General features: G+C 35.3%; 1 protein-coding gene across 1 annotated transcript in view; it reads right to left on the bottom strand.

Annotated features, from left to right (window-relative positions):
* The window catches only part of LOC101569284 (RAB6-interacting golgin), a 115,172-nt gene extending 89,853 nt beyond the window's left edge, over positions 1 to 25,319 (bottom strand). The window contains exon 1 of the mRNA XM_012517049.1: positions 25,186 to 25,319. Coding sequence (XP_012372503.1) covers positions 25,186 to 25,319 — 134 coding nt within the window. The remainder of the gene's footprint in view (positions 1 to 25,185) is intronic.
* Positions 25,320 to 25,634: the final 315 nt, after the last annotated feature.

The raw sequence follows: 25,634 nt of genomic DNA, 5'->3' as shown, positions 1-25,634 counted from the left end.
TAAGAACCCAAGAAAGTCTCTTCTTTTGCTCTGGAATTTCTATAGTGAGTGTTACTAAATTTAGCATCAACTTCATTTCTCTCAGATATCATTTATTTATTTATTGTCATTATTATCATTATTATTTCTGGAATAATACCTTTAAACCTGGTAAAATTTGGTTTTGGAACTTACAAAATCAACTAACGTTGCTATGCCCTACAGTTGAGAAGTAAAATTGAGTATGGAGATTAGAATTAATTCCTTTTCCTGTTAGTACTTTTATAATTAGAACCAAGTCCTTTTCAAGACAGTGGAATTTCACAAAATATTCCAATTGCAATTCTATAAAATGTCATTTTTATGAATTAACTGTTAAGTATTCTCTGAGATGATGTAAAAGAATAAATATTAGCAGTAGACTTTTGAATACTTATTAATAACAAATATATATATATATATATATAAATTTTATTTATTTATTTTTGTGTAGAACCAGGGACTGAACTCAGGCCCTTGCACTTGGCAGGCAAGTGCTCATTCTACTAAGCTATCTCCCTGGCCCCAACAAAGATATTTTAATGAGACACAGGAACAAAGCTAAACTACACATTTAAATATCTACATTTTATGATTCAGTTATTTAGCATATGTTCTTCCACTTAAAACTAGATGGTAAATAAAATAATTGTGGGCTGTATCTATGGAGTACATTCTATTTTTAGAAAATCCAAAGAGTGAGCTTAATTTATAATTTCAATATAATTTTAATGAATCAGTTAATAAATACCGATAGTATTTTTAAGTAGCTATCAAGTTCATTGAATTATTAACTAGACTGAGTGGTCCTATGTATTTTTTTAATTTAATTTGTTTAGTTGGCTGATGTAGAAAAAAATGTTTGAAAACATTTTCCCCTATTGAAACAGAAAAAATAAGGAAAGCAAGTTGAATAATAATTAGAAATTATTTGTTGGTTTCCAAAAGTATGGAAATGTAATAAAAATTTTTCCAGCCATATCATTAAATTCTTACTGGATACAATCATTATATCTAAAATTATGTTGCAGATGGGTATTGCTTTTCCCCAAGGAGTACATTTATTGTTTTGAGAACATAATATAGCTTTCTTGGAAGGAGTTCTGCTGGATGGTTTCCCTGTTATACACAATTGGGTTATGTTTAGTTTATAAAAGTGGAAGATATGTCAGTTTATTTCATTGATATTTACGTCATGTCTGCTAGATCCTGGGAAAGATACATAGTTCATACCCGTTTCCAAATTGCAGAAAGATAAATTCTTGTGGGAATACTTTATTTTGAGGTAGTACCATTTACTTTTTACAATTAAAGTACATGCCACATCTTCATTTCATTGTAATAACTATGAAAATAAGCACATGAGAAAAATGACACAGAGTTTATATTATTTATTCAATATATAGCAGCTAGTTAGCGTACATACCAGGGGTAGGTCCTGTCTTGTAACTTCTAACCTAGAGCAGTCTGAAGCATGTTCTATGGTCCTGGTTTACCAAGGATTAGCTTGTAGACTTCAATGAATGACTCCAGTCTTTGGTTGCTCAGTTTCCCCTGCTGTATCATAATGGCACTGGGATATATCATCTCTAAGATTCTTTTCAATGCCAAAGTTCCAAGATTCTTTCCCCAAATAAAATAAGTGTGATAACCCAGAAGAAAGATCATGCTGTTTTCCATAGCTTTTCCAATTTTTGGTAATAAATCTAGATAGAACTGAATTTTTATTTTTCATTTTTTAGGAAATTTTTTTATCCTCTTTTCCTAAATTGTTCCATTACAGGCCAAGATTTTGCCTTTTTCTTTCTTGGGTCTTCACACAAAACTACATCCTTAGCCCTTTTGAAATTGTTTTAAAATTTATCATAGGGTCTGGCTAAGTCACTAAATCTCCCACAGTGGAATTCAATTTATGATCCTCCTGCCTCCACCTCCCAAGTTCTATATTATAGGTGTGTGCCATTTTTACTGCTGTGGTTCCCATTTTTAGACTCTTTTTCCAAAGTATCTTTGGTTCCTTTGATCTTGTTAAATCACTTTACATTAGAAAACTTTCTGAAGTCTCCTCAACAACAGCAGAAACTTGCCCTCTATTAACTCATTGTAAGGATTTACTACCACTCCCACACATTTTCCACGATTTCATTAAGACTGTCTGGTTATGTAAATCATGGTATGTTGGGGACTAAAGGCATATCAAGTGCAAGGTTAAGAAAGTCAGGTCCACTATCAAATTAGATGTCTTTCCACTCACACTTTGTTCATATCCCATCCCACCTTTTCTTCTCAATATTTTTCTAGTCTCCTTTATTATTCTGGTGAAAGAAATGTGTCAAAATCCCTGACACACACCACCTTCAGCCTCAGTATCACTAATGAATATAAAAGTGCATATTACATCAGTCCATCCTGCAAATGCAAATGCAGTCACTCTGGATTTGTGTTAAGTGAAAAAACTTAAAATTTAATATTTTCTTCCAAAGATTCAGTTCATTGAATGATTCAGATACATCATGCAGGAATAGCAGTACTTACTTTGAGAAGTCATCACTTTCACAATATCTATTTACAGCTGAGTAACAATCAAAAATAATCTTCTTATTGAGTATATCAAGTCCTGTTGTTGTTTGAATAACAAAACCTGTAAATCTGATTTGTTGCTACCTTGTTAGTGCTCGTGTTGGATGGTGACCTTGAACAAGCTTGAGTTTTAATTTTAAACTCTCTATTGAGTTTCCTTTAAGCAAGAGAGCAAGGTGGTCTTTGGCTGCCTTAAAAACCAGACACTCTTTTCCACTTGTAATAAATGTATAGGAAGGTATGTGTTTCCATGAGAGACTAATTCCATCTGCATTTAAAGCAAATTTCAGAGGACATTTGCCAATTTCTATTATGAACTTGAGAAGTCCAGGAAATTTCTTACTGATACCTAGTCTGTAATTCACTCCTTGTCCTAAAGTTTTGGTGATAAAAAGTCTACATCATTCAAATCAGTTAAATTAACTAAGCCTGGCATTTAAAACTCCTTCAGTTCTACTCTTATATTTATATGAATGGAAGTGAGTGCAGTAGAAAAGATGCTGGAGCCATCTGTCCAAAGAGAGTAGTGGGACATATGTAATAGTATTGTGGGATTGCACACATAGAGGTAGGTGCAGAACAACCTTATAAATATCCTACTGAAAATATTGTAGACTGATTGAGGTGTGCCCTCTGCCTTGCTGGGATCTATTATGTCCCAGTGAAAGAAGATTCTAGCTGTAGTGTGTTATAACACACCTAAAAGACTCTTTCTGATTATTCTGGTTGATTTCACCTGACAATTATCTTTGTAATTCAGACCAGAAGCCATCTCTCTGATGATACCTTACCTAACTTCCAAACTTGAGGCAGAATTTATGGCTACAGTCTATAGTTCATTTAACATGCTGGTGTAAACATTCTAGTCTATGTGTATAAGATCATCTTTGTATTCATTTATTTGTTTTAGTTTTCCTTATTTATTTAGTACAGGGTCTACAGGGTCTCACTACACAGATCAGACTCATAGTTATCCTCTTATTTTCAGCCTCCCAACTGCTGGGATTACAGGAAGATGCCATCACACCCAGTCTTAGTCCCCATCTCAGAGTGCCCTGGGAGCAGGCCAGCATGGCACACTTGGGACCAAATTCCTGTTCCTGTGTCTGCCAAAGCAGACACTTTAGCCCACTGAGCTATCTGGCTGGCCCTAACACCATCTTTTTGCTATATGGAGTCCTATTTGATAGTAGCAATTATGTTTGATACTTTTTAATGAAGGCAGTATAGCCACTGAGAAAGAACCCATCCATTGGAGCTAGACTTCCTTTCAAGTCAACTTTATTGAAGTTTACTGTGTTGCCTTAACTAAGGTACTGAAAGCTCAGTTGCCTTATTGATAAAATGGAGGTAGTGGGCTTATTTGATAGATACAAAGACCCTCTAATATTTCATTTCCTTCTATCTTGCTGAAAGACACTCAGTGATTACTAAAAACACAAGAAATATTCAAATTCTCACATCTTTCCACATACTGTTCATATCACTTCTCACCATCATTTCTCAGCATTGTTCTAGTGTTTTTACTTTTCAGGTAAAGGAATAGGCACAGTGCAGTATGAGTCAGGGATTTTGACAAACAATGAAGTTGGGTGTTACATCAATTCATCCTGTGAATACAATCACTCAGGATTTGTGCTGGGTGAAAAAAACCTATCAAAAGATAGTTTTCAAATACTTACTATATGCCTTCCAACTGAGAAAAATACAAATTTTCAGAAGAAATATCTGAAGATCACAAACTAATAGATAGTAAAGATATTTCAATAAGTATAATTAACTCAATTATTCTGAAGGATAAAAGAGCTGAGATTTTAAGTTCCTTCCCAAATCTAACTTATATTATTCAATATCTAAGCTTCCAGGAAAGTAAATAAAATTGGTCTTCAAATTGCAAATGGAAATTTTATAAAGCTTTTGTTTAATCCTACTTATTCAATCTTTTTTTCTGCATCTTTCTGATGGGTCTAGTTAGCCAGAGTCTTCTCCTACTGGTACAGTCAGCATCCCTTTGTCTATGTACCTTTACCTGGAACATTTTCCATCCCACCCTTTAAAAATGCTGTTCGTCATCCTGAGCCTCCTTTCCTATTTGTAAAACAAACCAGTGAAACTGGAAATATTTTAGCTCTAGAATATTTTGAGTTTTTTTTTTTTTTACCTTGCAAGTGAGGAAGGAGGACAGATTATACATTTTACATTTTTTTCTTCCAAATCTTACTTTCTGTGCATGATCATCCTGATTTACTGTTTTTAGCTCCTCCTGACATCAGAGCTCTAAATAGAAAGAAGCTCGAGTATAGGGCATCTATTACATGAAATGTGAAATGTTTAGAAAAGCCTTTGAAGTGTTGAGTAGGAATAGTGTATTAAGAACAGTCGACCAAATGGAAGAAACCTGGGAACTGGACAAGCTGTGGATGTGCAGATGGTATTACTAACAATCAGTCAATTAGAGAACACAGCCTATGTGTGCAGATCGATACGGCATGTGTCTCTATATAGTGGGATGTACCAAAAGGTTGTCAGCAGTTTTTATCTCTGTATGTACTGCCTCCAAAGAAAAGAGTCAAATTGCCTGTGTTACACAACCTAGACATTTCAGTGTATGCTGCCCATAAACAAAAATCAGCATAAAATATGTGCTTGAGGGTGAGTGGTGGTGAGGTAGAGAGAAATTTTCTCTAGCATTTTAGTTCTTTTAAAAATCTCCTTCATTCTAATATCAGTCTGCAAACTAATAATCTAGAAGTCTACATTTGACCCCATGACACTGTACACTTAGAATGTGGGTGAATCCCACACGTTCTAGCGTGTTGTGCTCAACATTAGTGTTAAAGAACAGCAGAGAGTCATGTAGGAATAAGCATGAGTCAGTTAGCCATTGGAGTATTACAGAGAGGTGTTATTTCTTAGAGATAAGAGAACAAAGAAGTCTTAATATCCGGCTCAGCCAGGGCAGGAAATTGCCTACTTCCTGAGCCAGTGTGGTAGAGGCTGTGGGATGGAAGCCAGATATTGGAGGGAGGAGGCAAGTAAGTGCTAGAGACCTCAGGATTTTATTGTAGGGCACATGGACTTTGTACTAGAATGTCAAAAACTCATTTTGTCTGTAGCACAGAAAGATGCTTGACAAAGAATTAATGACACTAAAACATTCTTGTAAATGTCATGCATGATCATTAATTTTCATAGATGGCCATGCATTCTCAGATGTTTGTGCTTGCTATTCCTGAATGTGTCTCCCATCAGTGGTGTGTGCCAACATTTTAATTTTAAAGACTATCAATTATGCTGTTAACTCTAAACTCCATTATTATAAAAGTGTAAAGTGCCAACTTGACCTTACATCCCTAGTCCTAATTACATACATGTGTATTTATAGACCTCTCTCCAACCCGAGTGACACTAACAAACTAGTTTGCAAAGCTCTTAACCTCTCATGCTTTCTTTTCCTCATTTGTAAATCAAGAGTGTCAAACTAGATCATCTCAAAGGTTTGAGTTCTAAAGAAAAGTGGCAGAAATTCTATTAAGTACAAGGCTGCATAGTAGGAAAAACTATCTTTGGAATCTGAAATATGTGAGTTTAAATCTCAGCATCTCCAGTTGTCAGATGTGTGCCATTGGGAATGTTCTCTAATCTTCTCAGGCTGGTTTCAACATTTCTAACTGGAGTATGCTGAAATTATAGGGTTGTTAAGTAACAAGGCATTGTCACATCTAGCAGACATGTACTTAGAACTATTCTGTTTCTCTCTCTTCTTTATCTTTGGTGCTATGTGGACTTAATAGATTTAGTACTTCTCATCAGGAAGATAACGCAGATTCAGAGGGTTGTGTAGAAAAAGCAAAGAGAAATATTAATTCCCAGAGGATGTAAAGATGAGTTGAATTTTGACAAGCAAAAATTAAGTATAAAAAACTGATAAGGTTGAAATATAGAATGCAGTGACCAGAGTTAATAAATATATTTATCAATCAAATTTTATTCAAGTATTTGTACAATACACATAATACTCTCTTTGTTTTAAAACTGTATCTTGGAAATCATCTTGTATATACTATTTATGACATGAATATACACACACACACACACACATATATATATATATATATATATATAAATTTATATAAGTAGTACTCTATTGGTGCATATTTAGGTGGCCACTATATTTTGCTTTTATAAAGAAGTTTGCAATGAATAATCTGGCATATAAATTTTAACACATATAAGTAAATTTGTATAATGTATTCCTAATTATAGGATTATTTGTTCAAGGGCATGCATATTTGTAGCTTAATTTTTTAAATTATCAACATAATCTTTGTAAATATTTAGGGGATATGATATGGCAATGTAATAAATATAAAAATATAATGATCAAATCAGGTTATTAGTATTTCCTTCCTCATATATTTGTAATTTCTATTAGTTCGAAATGGTCTTTCTTCTCTTTACCAGTTATCCTAAAGTATATAGTATTATAAGACAGTTGTTCTGCTCTGCTATAGAACACTAGAAATAATTCCTCCCACCTAGCAGTATGTTCTTACCCATCACTTATCCTCTCTAGTAATAACTATTCTACTCTTTTCTACTTTGAGATTAACTTTTCAGTTTCTACAAATGAGTGAGAAATCATGTCATTGTCTTTTAGTTCCTGGCTTATTTCACTTAAAATAGTGTCCTGCAGTCTATCTATGTTACCACAAATGACAGGATTTCATTTTTTTTTTTCATAGATAAGTGATAGTCTATCCTGTATGTTTGCTACAATTTCTCCATTCATCTACTGGTGAACATCTTGGTTGATGTGTGTTACTACTATTGTTATTGGCTACTACTGAGGTTCATTTGCTCACTATTGACCAAATCAAAAAAGGCAATATACTTTGGTAAAATAATTTATTTTAATTTAGCTCCAAGGAGATAAAGACATATGTTTACCTTAAATCAGCATCTCACCATTTAGAGGTGGATGAGGTTGTTATAGTGAGAAACAAGGGAGTGGGGGCACAGAGAGACAGGACAGATTTCCATGCTTGCTTTATCATTTTTAGCCATCTATGCTCAGTATGAGGAAGTTTGGAGAAATTTCTCTGTCTACAAGAAAAAGAACATAACTTTTTTTTTTTTTTTTCAGAACTGGGGATTGAACTCAGACCCTTGCACTTGCCAGGGAAGCGCTTATTTCACTGAGCCATCTCCCCGGCCCCTAAGAATATAACTTTTAAGGTCGCATTTTGCAGTGCTGGCTACAATTCTTTCTTTGCTAATTTTGGCTCTCAGTGCTGAGGGTCTTGAGGTGCCACACCATCTGGCTGGATGTCTCACGTTGGATTGGCATATGGAATCCCATACAAATAGCTTGGGCATGAGCAAAAGGAAACAGGATGCTAGAGCCTGAAAAAGAATCACACTAAAGTTATGTCATGAAAAGAAAAAGAAAAAAAAAAAAAAAAACAAAACCAGTCACGTGATATCTACCATTATATCTGACAGATGGGCTTTTGTTTTGCTTTTAAATAGTCATATAAAAGTGGATTCTTTTATAAACTCTGCAATTCTGCTTATTTTGGTAGAGTTGGTACACATGGGACTCTCTGGTGCTTAAAAAGTTCTCCTCTTGTCTCTGAATGTATTTTCCTTTCTTCTGAAGATACTGCCATCTGCAGCCTTGTCTCTTGGTGCTGAGGTAGCTTTCCCTTGCCAAGACAATTAGGCAGACCGTGTCTGACATTGGAGGCAATGAAACACGTTTTGAGTCAGTGTTATCAAAATCTTTCTTGTTAAATATGAGCAATAACAGAGATGTAGAAAAAGTGATTCTTAGGCTAGTTTATCTAGAGTTCACTGTCAAATCTAATCCTGTCTGCTTTGTAATTAGCACCTTAACTCATTAGAATTTTAAGAAATAGTTACAAAGGTTGCAAATAGACACAAAACAAACTGATAAGAGCAAAGAAAATCCAACCTATACAGTAGACTTGAATTTAAAAAGGTAATGACCAAGTTAATTAAAGAAATCCAGTATTTCTGAGAAGCAAGCTTAATTCTGTCAGAAAGTATATCAAGGGGACCTGCCCCTTAGCTCAGTTCTTTAAGTGGCTGCTTCAACAAAGCAGTCAGGCTCAGGTTGCTGTGGTTAGATCCCAGAGCGCAAACCAGCCAAACCTGCGCTGAAGGCATTCGGAGCCATCCAAAAAAAAAAAAGTATATCAAAAAACAAACAAACAAATAACCCTTAAGAGTCTCCTTTTCTTGTATAAATCAATAGGAATTATCTTTTGGGAGAAAAAACACAATTTACTAATGCTAGGACTAAAAATTGCAGTTTAGTTACACCCTTAGGAGTTTTAAAGAACAAGTACAAACCTGTAAATATTTCTGAGTACATTATACAAAGATTAAAGTTTATTTTATTAAGAACATACATTTTTGAGTAAGACCACCCCTTATCTATGAAGAGGAACTTTTTTTTTATCATTTATATGACCATAAGCAATGTACAAGCTAGAAATTTAGCAAAACATTTTGGTAATTTTTACATATTAAGCATACTAAGACAACAATCATGACTTCCTGTGTTTATACTACTATAATTAGAACAATTACATTTTTAAAAAGTAAAGAAAAGTCATACAGCAGTAGTTTATGTAAACAGAATTGTAAAACGAAACTTAAAACATAAAACAGATATCTTAAAATACATAGACTTTTCAGGACTTAAGGGAGGCTGGTGAGATACCTAAGCAGACTAAAGCGCCTGCTTCGGCAAGGGCAGAGACCTTGGTTTGATCCCTGGTACCACATGCTCATCCCCAGGGCAGGCTGAGCCAGCCAGAGTTTGGGGTATAGTGGCGCACTATAATCCCAGTGCTGGGAGACTGAAAGCAGGAGGATCACCACGAGTCTGAGCTGCATAGTGAGACCCTGTAAAAACCAAATACATTTGGAAAAAAGCTTAATTTTCCTAAATATTTAATTCTAACAAGAATAGAGACTACAATAAGTAATTCTTACATGTCTTTTTTAATATTTAAATTTTAAAATTTATTTATTTATTTTTATATTCATTTTATTGAGAAAGAAGTAGCAATGACATAGTTTCAAAACAGGTTAGTATGTGGTAAATTGGTAAAAATTTATTCTAATAAACTATATTTCAAAGGAAAAAAAAAACAAAAAACCTAAAAAAACCCCAAAACAAAACAGGTTAGTAGGACAGTTACAATAAATAACATACTACATATTGTTGTCTTTGTAGTAGTTATTCATAGTACAAGATGCAGACATAATATCTTGTCTAAATATTACTAGTTCAAAACTTTCTTCTCATTGAATTAAGAGAAAGTAGCTGTATATATAAGCTAACTAGTTTGTGTAGAGACACACACACACAGAGACATACATATATTTTTTCACTACAAATTGGTTCTTTATTTATATCCCCTTTTTTGTTTTCTTTTGTCAGAGATGGGTATTCCATTGCCATTCATATATTGTAGGTGCATGAATTCAGCAAAGTAATCCAATGTAGTCCAGTAGTCTCTATTAGTAGTGGGTTGTCCACATTACTGGTAATGTCAGAAGTTGTTGACTTGAGCCTTTTACAACTGAGCATATTAATATAGCTTTATTTTTATACTTCGATTCTATACTTTTCTGCTGGATGGTTAAGACCAGGATAAAGCAACACCTGTATAACAAAAAATATAACTTTTGTATCTGACAAGGTCAATCAAATCCCCTCAGGATTTACCCTGAAAGCTTGTACAGCAGATTGTAGATCTATTGTCAACATCAGCCATGTGGATGAGTCACAGCCATTGCTTGATCAATTTGCTCTCTGTGAAAGCCTGAAAGAATGTTTTCTCTCCATGTGACTCTCCTTAGGCACACTTTACATTGTTGATCACTTTCTCCTGTGGCCCTATAATCTCCTTGGTCAGAAAATTTGAGACAGACACTACTGAGTTACAGGATGTTACAGTACAGGTTCTCTTATGTCCTGAGTCCTCACTGACCTTGAAGGGCTAGGGCCAAAATGTTGGCTGTCTGTGTAGCCTTTCTTTTTCTTTAAATTTTTGGTCAGCAAACTTAGCTTGTTAACCCTCCAGAAGAGAAGCTTAATGATATCATTGCCCTAAAACAGAAGCTGTTGAGCTTAAGATCAGTATCTGTCTAAATATCAAATGCCTTAGACATAACATGGAACAGGTATTTTCCATCAATCGTTGATATGCTAAACTTTAAATCTGTGCAGCATGTGAAAAGAAGGAAAAAATAGTAATAAACAATTACAAATTTTACACAGAAATTTACAAATCTAGCGATATACAACATTGTAGTAAGACAGTCCTATGGCATTTTTTTCTTGTCTCTTGTTTTTATTTATTATCTTTTTTTTTATAAAGAAAACAAACTTTTACTTGAGAGAGAGTATACCAGTAATTGATGTGTTCTCAGGTATCTTTCAAAAACTCTTTTAGATGTTGTTTTGCAACTTTTACTGAAAACAAATCAATATCCTAAGATTCATTGTTTCAAACAAAGATGCTGGGCTGGCCAAATAGCTCAGTGGACTAAAGCACCTGCTTAGGAAGATTCAGGGGCAGGGAGTTCAATCCCTGGCCCGGCATCATTAGTCCCACCCCTGGGGTGCAATGAGATGACCATTGAGACTGGGTGTGGTGGCTTCTGCACCTGTAATCTTAGCATTTGGGAGGCTGTAAACAGGAAGATCACTACAAGTCCAATTTATGTAGTGAGACCCTGTAGACCCTATATAAATTTTTTTAAATGCTAACATTCTTGTGTATTATATTTTTAATTTTTTTAAGAAATATTTTTCTTGGAACAGACTACCTCTAATTGTAAATGTTTTACTCAAAAGCTGTAAATCATTACAAAATTATTTGTAACTGATACCCATATATAGGTTACCAGTTGTTTTAAAACTCATTTAATAAGACCTTTGTGTCCTAAACTGTGTCATATATAAGTTAAAGCACTTTATGTCTAAAAAGAACACATAACATTCTTTTTTTTCTTCTTTCTTTCTTTCTTTTTTTTTGGAACTGGGGATTGAACTCAAGCCCTTCCACTTGCCAGGGAAGTGCTTACTCTGCTGAGCCATCTCCTCAGTGCCCTCCTTTTTTTTTCTTGGTTTAATTCTTGATGGCATAGTCTTTCAAACTAAATTCCATTTTTAAAATTAAGCTTATTGGTACAATTTAGATATATGTAATGTTCACATTCATCAGAGGAAACTGGAATTTTTTTCTGGATTACATTCTTGAGGAAAAGCCTGAAATCATTATTTTTGAAAATGCAAGGGTTTCTTTATGAAAATAAAAATTAAAAAATCCAGAGGTTTTATACTTTAAGAAAAAGCGTAGGTAATAAAAAAAAATATTTACTACTGAAAAATATAGATTTTTTAAAAATCTGTTAAAAATATTATGTAAGTAAACCTACTAAGTGACTGGGTAAGTCATAGCTATTAACCTATCAGAGCAAAAGATCAAAACAAAAACTTGCTCCCGGAACATTAAATGAGTTGTGTTTAAACAAATTATGACCTTTAGTTATTATGTTTCTAGCTATATTTTCTTTTTTTAAAATTCATTTTAATGAGAAATCGAGGTATATTTTCCTTTTTGTCTTCAATAAACCAGAATAAACCTTTGGATATTTGGGGAGTGGCCTAGTTCCATATCAATTTAATGGTTGTTCCTTTCCTATTTCTGTGAAGAATATCATTGGCATTTTGATATGATTGCAGTGAGTCTATATATCACCTTGAGTAACATTAGCATTTTAGCAATATTAATTCCAAGTAATTCCCATCTACAAACATAAGATATCTTTCCAATCTTTTGTATGTGTTCTTTTCAGGCTCTTTCATCAGTGTTTTGAATTACTTTTTGTCTGTCTGTCTGTCTGTCTGTCTGTCTGTCTGTCTGTCTGTCTGTCTTTTCTGATGTAGTGGTGATGGGGTACTAGGGATTGATTAAACCCAGGACTTTATTTATATTCAGCAATTTTTATAAATTTTTATTGTTGAGACAGAGTCTTGCTCAGTTGCTCAGGGCTGGCCTTGAGCTTGTAATCCTCCTGCCTCAGCCCCTTCATCACCTGGGATTTTAGATGTGTGCCACCTCTAACTATAATTTTAATTGTAGAAATATTTCTGTTTTTTGGTTAAAATTATTTCTAGGAGTTTTGGAAGCTGCTGTGAATAAGATTGTTTTCTTAGTTTTTTCAGCAAGTTTGCTATTGATGTATAGAAATATTATTTTTTTTGTATTTTGAATTTTCATTTTTCAAATTTACTAAACTTATTAATTTTAACAGATTTTGGATGGAATCTTTAGGTTTTTTTGCTTTACATAAAAATCATGTAACATAAAAACAGGGATAATTTCTCTTGTTTCAAATTTGGATATCCTTTATTTTCTTCTCTTGGCTAACTTCTGTTGCTAAGATGTCCAATATCCAGCAGAAAAGTATAAAAACGAAATATAAGAAGTCAAGCCATGCTGTTATGTTGAGCTGTAGGGGACTCAGGTCCACAATTTCTGACACTGCCAGTCAAGCGGAAAACTCAATACTATTATGGACTACTGGACTCTTTTAGAATATTTTGCTGAGTTTACATACCTATAATATTCAAATAGCAGAACTTAAAAAGGGGATACCGATGAATGTCCATTTTGTATCTGTGTATTCAAAGTGGTTAGGATAGATATATAATTGCATTCTCTTAATGAATAGAGTGATTTGTTCTAATGGTGTTTGTAAATAGGATATCATGTCCGCATCTTGTACAGCAGTCAACCACTAGGAAGAATGTATGCAATGTGTTAATCATTGAAACTGTCCTACCAATTTGATTTGAAACTGTCTCATTGCTATTTGTTTATCAATAAAATTATGGAAAAAATAAAAAAATTAAAAATTAAAAGTACAAAAATAAATAAATAAATTTATTTGTAAAAATGTAAAAAAAAAACCATGGTAAATAACAGTGGTGAAAGTAGCCTTCATTGTCTTGTTCTAGATCTTAGAGGAAGTGCATTTGCTCTCCTTGTTTATGATTTTTTGGCCTAATACATGATCTATGCTACAGAATGTTCCATCAGCTAATGAGAAGAATGTGTGCTCTGCAGCTGTTGGGTGAAATGTTCCATAAGTGTCTGTAAAGCCCGTTTGGGCTATCATGTAGATCAACTCTGGCTTTCCATTGTTGATTTGTTTTGTTTGTATAATCTGTCCATTATTGAAAGTGGGGTACTGAAATCTGGAAATATTATTGAATTGGTGTCAGTTTCTCCCTTTATAGCTAATACTATTTTTTTTTACATTTTAATATTTCAGTATTTAGTTCATATACAGGCTCAGCAAAAATGTACACATTTCAGGGAAAGGAAAATAGTTGATGTTTGTTCATAGTGGTGTTACTTTTGTATGACAGACCATAGAGAATGTCATATATAGTAGAAAACTCACTACACTTCTGGCCCTTAGAGAAGAAATTGAAAATACATGTGCATCTATCTCAAGCACCAAGGTTACCCAAGTGGAAGTTTGCCTTTGCTTTACTAACAAATATCTGGATGCTAACTGCCACCACTTTGAGCACCTCTTGTAATAACAGAGGCTAAAAGTAACTTATGTTTATTTCTTAGTGTCTCAATAAATTTCTTCTCACTTTTTAATTCATCCAGAGTTGAAGTTTATTGCTTGTTGTTAAAAGCCTACAGGATGGGGCTTCTCTGCTTAGACTGTGCCCTACAAACCAGTTACCTACAGAGAACTCAGAACTTTACAAATGGGTTAGGTGGTTCTTACTCATCAAGGGGGCATACCAGAATTAATGATCTCAGAAATCTAAGTCTCTTTTACTAAACATGCCCTTCACAGCTATTCTTCATATAGAGTAATTATTTTCTGATTCCTTCAAAGCCTTGCGATGAAAAAGCAAACATTTTCTGGTAAAATACCCATAACAGTCAGAGTCACAGCCTCAGAAAGAACACACCCACAAAATAATCCGTATGTGAGACACCTGATTGCTAACACTGTAGCTTGACATAGTCAAGAGTACTTCATCTGATGATGGACTTAAAGCAATAAAATAAATTTTGTCAGCACAAAACAAAGATGCCAAAAATTCATTTGAATTGACAGTATTTATAGAAAAATATCAAGTATGAATTGCCCATTTTTTCCTGTGTATTTGTTTGTTCACTGTTCTAGTTTAGACCATAGCTACTGTATTCCTAACGGGTTACATATTCTGTTCATTTTTTAAAAATAATTTCCATACATTTACACCTCAACTGCTGCATGCAGTCAGTTGTACATTAAATCCTGAGCATCTTAGGAATTCCTCTCCAATTAAGAGAATGTCTCTTCCCATATCACTGTAAGGCAAGGGCATTATTTATGTCTAAAACTATCTTAAATACCACCAAGTATTTATAGAACCAACTTTAAAATTGTTGTAAATTATAACAACAAATTCTTTTAAAAATCTGCAGCATCTCCATATAAAAAGATAACACATACAAATAATATGAAAATCAGAATAATATTCAGGTTTAGATTTGATATGAATTTATAAAATTATATGCTTAATACAACTATATTTATTTATTTAATTTTTTTTCAATTTTTTTAACATTTATTTAGTGTGTGTGTGTGTGTGTGTGTGTGTGGCCAACTCAGCTCACCAGGGGGCGTGGCTGGCTGGCATGTGGTGCTGGGGGATCGAACCGCTGTCCCTGTGCTTTGCCAAGCTTGTTCCAAGTAGGTGCTTTAGACCACTGAGCCATCTCTCCAGCCCTACAACTATATTTATAATACCAATAAAACAAATGTAAAATTAACAAAATCCACTGGAATTCCTTTTTTGTCTACTTTCTTGATATATTTAATTATGCATAATGATAACATTCATAATAGGGAACTTGTGCCTATGCATGACATATCTTTCTTTTACCCCATTTCCCTTCCTTCCCTTCAATTCATCTTCTCCTCCTCTTTCACGAAAGCTTTGTTTCCATTTTTCCTTTTTATTCTCCTTTTTTCTTGTGGCTTCCTTCCTTTTCCCCTCACCCTGCGTTTCTTCCCTTCACATTTGAATATTTGCTTCCTATTTCCCAATAACTATTATACATTTTGGTTCTTATTTACACTTTTGTTTCTCACTCCAGAGAAACAATATGGTATTTAAACATATGACTGATTTATTTCACTTAAGAGTATGATCAATAATTTAGTATTATTTATATAAGTTTTTCTTTGGTTGAACTTTGCATACACTTATTTTGGTGGTCTTATATATTTACAACTATTATATTCTCTTGCTATTTTATGTAGTGACACCCTTTGTTGCTTTGTGCAGATAGTGACTTTCAGTCTTTTATCTGATGCAAGTATAGCTGCTTGGTTTTAGTTTTCATTAGTTTGACAGTATCTTTTTTCTCCTCAGCTCATTTTCTATTGTTTCTGAGTGAGTCTTTACTAGTATAATGAGTTTCTTGTAGGTGATATATAATTGGTTCTGTTCATTCAGTCACTCTTTATCTTTTTTTCCCAATAATTTTATTGAGAAACAAATAGCAATGAGACAGTTTCAAATGAAATTGGTAGGACAGTTTCAATAATTAACACATTGCATACATTCTTCCTAGTGGTTAATTGCTGTACAAGATGCGGACATGATATCCTATTTACAAACACTATTAGAACAAATCTTTCTATTCATTAAGAGAATGTAACTATGTATCTAGCCTAACCATTTTGAATACACAGATACAAAATGAACATTCATCTGTATACCCTTTTTTTGTTTAGTTCCATTATTTGAATATTAAAGGTGTGTTAACTCAGCAAAATATTCTAAAAGAGTCCAGTAGTCCATAATAGTATTGGATCTTCTGCTTGACTGGCAATGTCAGAAATTGTTGACCTGAGTCCCCTACAGCTCAACATAACAGCATGGCTTTACTTTTTATGCTTTGTTTTTATACTTTTAATTAGAGAATTCAACCTGTTCAAGTTTAGTATTGGTAGGTAAAAACTCTTTCAATTTTGTTAATTATTTTTTTGATGGTTTAAAATGTTCTCTCTTCTTTTTCTGCTTTGTATCTTTATTATTTAGTTTGGTTGCATTCTGTAGTGATGTTTGATTCTTATTTTATTCATATATCTATTTTTTCAGTGAGATTTTTTACTTTTTTTCTATTTGAAGGATCCCTTAGACACTTGATATTAGGTTAGTTTAATGATAATGAAGTTCCCCCATCCTTGCTTGTGTGCAAGGCTATTTCTCATTCACTTCTAAAACATATCTTCATTGGATATAGTAGTCTGCATTGACAGATTTTTTTGGTTTGTTTTTGTTTTGCTTCCTTTCAGAACTTTAAATAAACCTTCTCATGGTCATCTTATTTGTAAGTCTTCCGCTGAAAAATCTACTTAATCTGATGTAAATTTTCCTAAATATTCCTTTCTGCTTTTTCTTTTTCAGTTTGTCTAGCTTTTTTTTTTTCCCCCTCTGTTTAGCACACGGTCTACAGAGTCTCACTACGTAGATCAAACTCATAACAGTTCTCCTGTTTTCAGCCTCCTATGTCCAGCGCCACCACATCCAGTCTCAATCGCTGTCTCAGCTGCGTCCCAGGAGTGGGGCCAGCAAGGACCCCTGGGATCCAGCCCCAACCTCTGCCGCTGCCTAATCAAGCTCTTCTTTAGTCAGGCCGGCCCTTCGGAGGATCTTTTGTGATTGTCCTTTGACCTTCCTGGATCTGGATGTTCACATACTTTTTGAGAATCAGGACATTTTCAGCAATAAAGTCATTACAGACATTTCGGCACCTTTGGTTTCTCTTCTGTTATGTTCATAATAAGATTTTTTTTTTGGGGGGGGTACTGGCAATTGAATTCAGGACCTCATGCTTCCCAGGCAAATGCTGTGCTTCTGAGCACCTAATGATATCCGATAAGAATCATAAGCTTCCTTCATTATTTTTAGTTTTTTCTATCTGCATTTGTAATTTGAAAGGCAAAACAAACACACATTTTACTTATACAGAATTATGTGCTATGATCTGCCTTTTTTTATTTTTGTCAGATTGACAAGAATAATAAACTTTAAGAGCATGCTGTGCTAGTAAAAGTGAGTGAAAAGCAATCTTATACAGTATGTAATTAGTAGGTGAGTACTGTACAAAGATAGTTATTGTGCTAGTTTACAATAATAGTAAAGGACAGGAATATACGTCAAATATATGTCTCTTTGGCACAGGTATTATTCTGCATTGATTGATTTCAGGTATTATAAATACAGGTAACTTTTGAAAACAAAATATAAGTTATCTAAAAATTTCCCTTAAGAAAGTTAAGGGAAATTTTTCTTCTCTAAAGGAAATATTTTCTATAAAGGAAATATCTTCTGCAGATGAAATATATAAAAGCATGACTCTTCTCTATATCAGGAAGAAAATTATGTGTCTAAATCACTAGAGACTCTTACTAATAAAGAAGATACAAAAATTTGCATAACAAAGCTTAACTTTGTCTATCAGACTTTTCCTGGACATCTCCTTATAATATGCCTTTCTTTATACTGATATTGTTGCTATGTTTCAACTGAAGAGAGTATTTAAGCTGGAACTAAAAGTCACCCAGGATATGAGGCATGTACCACATAATAGTGTTGTAGTGAACAATGGACAACATATACGTAACATTAGTCTCATAAGACTTTAATAGAGCTAAAATCCCCTATCTCGTAGTGACAGCATAGTTGTTGTAATATCATAGTTAATTGTTTTCATTTTTGTGGTGGTCTTGTTTTTTTTTGTTTTTCAGAACCGGGGATTGAACTCAGGCCCTTGTACTTGCCAGGTAAGCGCTTATTCTACTGAGCCATCTCACAGGTGCCTGAGGTGGTCTTGTTGTAAATAAATCTATTGTGCTTGCAGTTGTATTACAATAGTACTTGATAAGGATAATAAAGGAGTGATAATTGCCTCATGCATTTACTATGCTACACAGTAATTAGTTATTATTTTAGAATATACCCCTATTTATTTAAAAAGTTTGGTGAAATAGTATGTCATGTTGTATCAGCAGCGGCCTCATACTGCTTATGTTTATTCTATCTCTTGATTTTATCGTGAGACTGAATAATTGACCTATAGCATCTAGGCTTGTGTAAATACACTCTATGTTGTTTGCACAATGATGAAATTGCCTACCTATGTATTTCTCAAAACATATTGTTACACGGCATGTGACTATACATATTTTGTGGTTGTATGCCATGTATACGTATCAATAAAATAATTTACTTTTTCTTGTTAATATATCTTTTGTTATATGGGCCCATTACAACTAAAAAGTATGAAAAATAGAAAGAAAATTATTTCTCCTTTCTTTCACCACCAAAATTACAAATATTTATAACCTATACCTTGAATTTTTACTTGTACAAATTTGCTTTATGAATACATAATTTATGAAATGTACACTTAAATGTGTACATTTATTTAAAAAGTTTTAATATTAATTATAATGGTAAGAACTACTAAAATGCATTCTAGCAAAAGAAAAAATTGTTAACATTTATGAATATTATTTCAGTCACTATTTTTAGTGTTTTAATATCTGATGTGATTTAATCCTCATAACAACTTGATGAGGTGGTTTCTCTTATTATCCATATTTGATAGATAGATGAGGAAATGGAAATTTTGAGAGGTGAAAGAGTTTGCAAACAACTGTCATAGTGTCTTCTTATGTAGTTCTAGGTGAACTTTCTCTTGCCTGTGCCACTATAGAGTCTTTTAATCCAGTCAGGTTGATCACTAAGATTAGCCAGAATAACTACCATCTCTAAGTTTTTCCAAGCAGCTATATATATTTTTTCCTCATGATTTCTTCTTGCTTTGATTTTTACTGTTACTGGACTTTGGGTTTTTGGGAAGTTATTTTCAGGATCTTGATGTCCTGAACAAAGAAATGGAAAAGACACACAGACGAGGTTGTTGGAATGCACATTTATTTTTTCATTTTTATTTTATTTTTTGTATTTTAGGGAAGGGTCTACAGGGTGTTCAGGGTCTCACTATTAGATCAGACTCGTACTGATCCACCTGTTTACAGCCTCCCAAGAGCTGGGATTACAGACGCATGCCACCATGCCCAGTCTGAATAGCCCTCTCAGGGTACTCCAGGGGTGGGGCAAGCATGGCAGGCCTAGGGATTGAACCCTGGCCCTTGTGCCTGCTTGCAGGTGCTTTAATCTGCTGAGCTATTGGCCAGCCCTATTTTTTTTTTTTTTCTCTCTCTGTATCAGGGATTGAACTCAGGTCCTTGCATTTGCCAGGCAGGTGCTTATGCTGCTAAGCTGTCTCCCTGGCCCTACATTTTTATTTTTTGAAGTTGGAAAATAAGCAGGCCCTACAGAGCAGAGCAGCCCACCAAATAAACACCCAGTGGCCATGAAGATAATGGGAGTTTTTGAATCTGAAATTCCTAAATTGGTTGTTCCCTTGTGCAAATACAGCATTTGGGATGGTTGTATAATCAAAAACTCATTTGGCCTGTCACAAGATTTAAACTGTCCTATTGAAGACTCACTTGTTTCATGCCATATATAAATGAAGAACCAAAAACAGCACTTTTCTTATTGGTTCCATGTATAGTGATCAGAAACTGTAAGGATATTCCAGGTTCTGGGATCTGTACTTGTATCCTTGGTCTCATCACTTTGACAGATTATGTCCACATTTTTGACTAGCTTTGCCCCAGGCCTAATCTCCTATCTCATTTCCCCATCACAGACAATCCCTAATACTCTTAAAGGGATGCTGAAAGAGTGGAGATCTTTTTTCTTCCTATAGTTGTTTTCTGTACAAAGGGGTTGTAGGCCTCACTTATTGGGAATTATGTGCTTTTTACTACCTTTGGATTTTGGGGCTTACTGGCTGACCTGGAAAGAACCTTTTAAAAGACAATAAGAAAAGAGTTAGTGCTTTTATGTCACAGACTCTTGGGTTGATTGTTTAATGGAGAAAAGCTCTTAGTGAATTTTTCAGAAGTTATAGTCTGGGCTGTCATCTGGACCATCATCGGTTTCAGCTCTGAATAGACAAATTTGCTATCTTTTGAGAAAAGAGAGGCCAAATCTGAGAAGGATCAGGTCATATTTCCTGGTCTTAGAAGGTGGGCTATGACTGATCAAATAATTAGAGACATGTTTTTGAGCTATTGTTACTGGTTTTGGGCTACTGGAGTCTCCTCTTAGAAATGATTTTTAGGTTCTTCTTGAACAAACAATTGTTTAAGGTAAGCAGAACATAGAAAGATAGGCGATAAACAAGAGCTACAGAGTGAAAATAGTCCAATTAAAAATAGGAGAAGAAGCACATGCTATAGGATGAGAGCTGCCCACTGTGAAAGAGCACAGTGGCCCAGGGCACAATGGCAGCCATCTTTTGTATCACTCTCTCCTCAGCTGACATCAAGTCTAGGCTACCAATCAAAAACCTGCTCGAGTTCTCATGGGAAGAACTGTAGATAGTATTTTCTGATAGGTCCCCGGTGCAGGGTTTGAGTGCACATCCTAGATCTCTGTGATTGGCAGATTATGCCTATTTGGCCATCACACTGGCCACACTCTTGCCTCACTATTATTTGGAAGAAGTTTCCTAAGGAGTTTTATTTCCTTACTATCTGTGGAGAAGAAAGCAGAGCAAAGAGGGTAATTAGATAAAATAGCAAGACCCTGAAAGCTATAGCCCTAGAAAGATCAACTAAATTATAAATCCAATTAAAACCAGTAGTCTGGGGCCCGCCAAATAGCTCACCAGATTAAAGTGTCTACAAGCAGGCCCAGGGGACAGGGGTTCAATCCCTGGGCCTGCTGTGCTGGACCTGCCCCTGGGACACGCTGAGAATGCAATTGAGACAGCATGGTGGTGTATGCCTGTAATCCCAGTTTTTGGGAGTCTGTAAACAGGTGGATCACTAAGAGTCTTATATACTAGTGAGACTCTGAACACCCTGTAGACCCTTCCCTAAAAAAAAAAAAAAAAAAAAAAAAGACAGTAGTCCAAATGCAGGTACTTATTTAAGCTGTGGTGGATTGGGGTCATTAGTGATTCTACAACTTGAGCAGTACTGAAGTTTTACTTTTTGAAGAGATGCCTCAGATCTCCCAGATGTTCACAGAGTAGCTTTTTTTAAATGATCTTTTTCGTCAGACAGTTCAGATGGGATGGGCTTTATTCTAGAAAAGTGAATTCAGCTATCTGTCCTTTCCATCTTTACTGAAGTGGGATGGCAAGGATTACTGAAAAGGACGCTTTCTGTTTGGTTTTAGTTGTTCTGCAGGATTTCCTTCTTTCCAAGTTTTTGTGAGCACTTGGTCTCCAGGGTAGATATTCTGTGTTCCCCTGGGCCAGGAGTTGGCAGGACTTTGTTTCCATATAGTTGATAGTTTGTTGTACTCATCCTGGTTATCTACATGCCAAAGACTAAAACTAGCCTCATCCTTTACTGTGCACTAAAGTAAATGCAGATCAAAGATCTAAAGATTAAAACAGAAACACCTGCCATCTTCTGTGCTGAAAGAAAGAGTATATAGAAATCTTGAAGACCAAGAGGATAGGCAAAGAGTTTAGGAACAAAACCCAAACTGCATGTGAAATACTTCACAGAACCAATAACTGGGACCTCATCTTATTAAAAAGCTTTTGCACATTGAAAGAAATCACCAACAGAATGAAAAGTCAACCTGCAAAATAGGAAAAAACTTCAGCCAATTTTCCCTCAGACAAAGGACATACCCAGAACATAAAAACAATTAAAAAATCAGAACCCCCACATTCAAAGACTAACTCCTAAAATGGGAATCATAGATGAATATGCACTTCTCAGATGAAGAAATACAAATGGCAAATAATTATATGAAAAAAATGTTCAACATCATTGGTCATTTGAGAGATATAAATTAAAACAACACTGAAATTCCATCCCACCTCAGAAAGAATGGCTATCACCAAAAAAATCAACTGATAACAAATGCTGGTGAGGACATGCAGAAAAAGAAACTCTTTTCCACTGTTGATGGGAGGGTTACTGGTACAACTACTGTAGAAATCTGTGTGGAGATTCCTCACAAAACTAAGAGTAGAGGTCTCATTTAATCCAGCTAGTCCTCTTTGAAGTATCTTCCCAGAAGAATTTAAAACATCATACCATGGCGATATATGTACACACATGTTTAGAACAGCACAATTTGTAATAGCTAAATCCTGGTAGCAACTCAAATGCCCATCAACCACAGAATGTATAATAAAGATGTGTGTGTGTTTTTTTAAATAAAATAAAATACTACTCAGCCATAAAGAAAGATAAAACTAGAGACTTTTATAGTTAAATGGATGCAACTTCAGACCATTATCATTAGTGAAATAAATCAAATGCACGTATGTAAGTATCATATTGTCTCCCTAGTGTGAGTGACTGAAAGAGTAAGTAAGGTCTAAAATGTAAACTATTAAAAAATAAATATTGTGAAGGGGGAAGAAATGGTTAAAAAAGAAAAAGAAACTAGGATAAAGAAAGGGGAAAGTCTCAATAAAATTAATAAAAAGGGGGGAAAGGAAGGAAGGGAAAGAGAGAAAAATTGCAAATTTGGTGTCCCCTAGTTCATCACTAGCATTGATTGAAGAATTTTTTGTACCTATATCTTGTACTCTGAATAACAACTTTAAAGATAATAACAAGCAATGCATTAATTATTGTTATTTTCCTATCATATTGTCATGAAATTTTGTTTTTTTCCATATAAAGTAGGAATAAAGAAGCTCTAATGAGGGGTCATTTTGAGCCAGACTGTGTCTCTAATTTAGAGGCGGGTTTCCAGAGAAAGCTACTTTTGTAGCTATAAGAAATTGAATTTGCTTACTCATGAGATTTGTGGCCACCTAGGCTTCCTTGCAATATGGAGATGTCCTTGGACAGAGGCTTTGCTGTTTTTCCAGGCCCCCTCAGACCTCTCTGTAGGAATGGGAGGTGAGGCTGGCTTAGCCCTTCTCTGAGAGTGGAGACAATCAATCCCTCAGTGCCATGAGGCGAGCACACCGATTGCCTGACATACAGAACAGGACCCAGCCAAAGGCCTAGTTCGTTTGTGTGCCCAATGGCCCCTTTTCCTTGCATTTAAAGCAGAATTTCTCTCCTTGATTGGTTCTGAGTTTTCCCCTGAGTGACATGGGTGTCCTTTAAACATTGTCAATTTTGGCAGCCATAATTTTGGCCTAGTGATTTCTGAGTTTGTCTGCTTTTCCTCCTCCTCCAGATCCCCATTGTTGAACACAGAAAAAGGTGCCTCAGAAATTAGGTCATTGGGATTTGGGAGCCTATCAGAAATTTTATTTTTTAATTTGTGGAAAATATCTAGGAACTAATTGACTAATGAAATGGTGTACCATTAGTGCTTGCCCCTCCTTGGAATATGAGTCTAAGTTGGTATATTTACAGAAAAAGCATCTACTAATCAGCTATGAAAGATAGCTGGATTTTTCTCTTGGCCCTTTATAATCTCTAACCTTTTCAAAATTAGCAGTTTCTTCATGTATTTTATTATTTCTACAACAAGAGCACTCATCATTTTAGGTTTTGTGTTAGTCTATCCCTGACACTATAGTCCTAGTTTTGTTCCATCAAAGGGACAGTAACCTCCCTGGGGTGAGTCCCTCCTCTTTCTGCAGCATAGTGTTGGATACCTCACCATGCTTCTGTTTCTGCAGCATGCTGTTCATCTGCATATCTTCCACCATCTTCTAGGATTCTTTGCTTTTCATCTGGGGTACAGCAAGTGGTGAAGACAAATTGGACATCTTACCATGAGAGTTGTCTTAGTTATTCTTCTCTTGTTGCTGGGATGAATACCCGACACCCAAAATGAAGGAAGGAAAGGTTTATTTAGCTCACAGTCAGTGGAGGTTTCATTCTATACTCAGCGGGCTCCAAGGTGAGGTGGCACATGGCAGAGAGTATCAGCTCTTGGCAGCAGCAAAGGGCAAAGAACAAAGGGAGTGGCAGCACCTCAGGCAGCTAACTAGCCTCCTCCTCCTTACATTGTAATGCAAATTACCTGCCCCAGGGCAGGTGCAGCACCTACACCAACAATAATCAATTACAAACTCCAGAAGCTACCCCATGACTGCCTGAGGCTTGGGGGTGGGGGTGGGGGACACCTATACACTAACCATAGCAAGAGGTCAAACATCAGGATCAAAGTTTGAAACCCTTCTGAAAACCTATTGGGATACTATAAAAACTGTCCTATAAACATGCTTTGCATTGTTAGAGATCTGCCACTGCAAAAAGGAACTTGGATTCAAGTAGTGTTCTTTACTACTCTCCTCCCCCTCCTCCTCCTCCTTTCCTCCTCACTCTTCTACTTCCTCTCCTGCCCTCCCCCTCCCCTCCTCCTCTCTTCCTCTCCTCCTCACTCTTCTACCCCGCCTCCCCCCTTCTTCTCCTCTCCCTCACCCGCCCTCCTCTTTCTTATCCTCCTCCTCCTCCTCATCCTCCTCTACCAAAAGCTGTTTGAAGAGTGTGAGGAAGGGCCTGAGAAATGCTGAATCTCCCTGGAGCCCTACATGCTGATGGAATTTCTGAGTCATTTGGGGTAGGGCTGATTCACTGATGTGACCTGAAGGTGATAAGGAGGAGGTTGAGGAGACTTCAGAGTGACATTTCTTTCATTAGAGGAGACTCATGTCCCCATGACAAATAGATGGGTGGGGGAGTTTGACATGTGATTATCAATGATATCAGTCTCCTCTTTGGGAACTTCTTTTTTTTTTTTTTTGAGGGAGTGCAGGCTCAGCCCACCCTGAGGGGGCTTTAGACCACTGAACTATTTTGCCACCTGCAGACTTCCTTAAGGACCATATCTCTTTTTTTTCAAAGTTTTATTGATAAACAGATAACAATGA

This window comes from Octodon degus, unplaced genomic scaffold (genome assembly GCF_000260255.1).
Source record: "Octodon degus isolate 3935 unplaced genomic scaffold, OctDeg1.0 scaffold00144, whole genome shotgun sequence".
Classification (NCBI taxonomy): domain Eukaryota; kingdom Metazoa; phylum Chordata; class Mammalia; order Rodentia; family Octodontidae; genus Octodon; species Octodon degus.
This window is presented reverse-complemented; position numbering and strand designations above follow the sequence as displayed.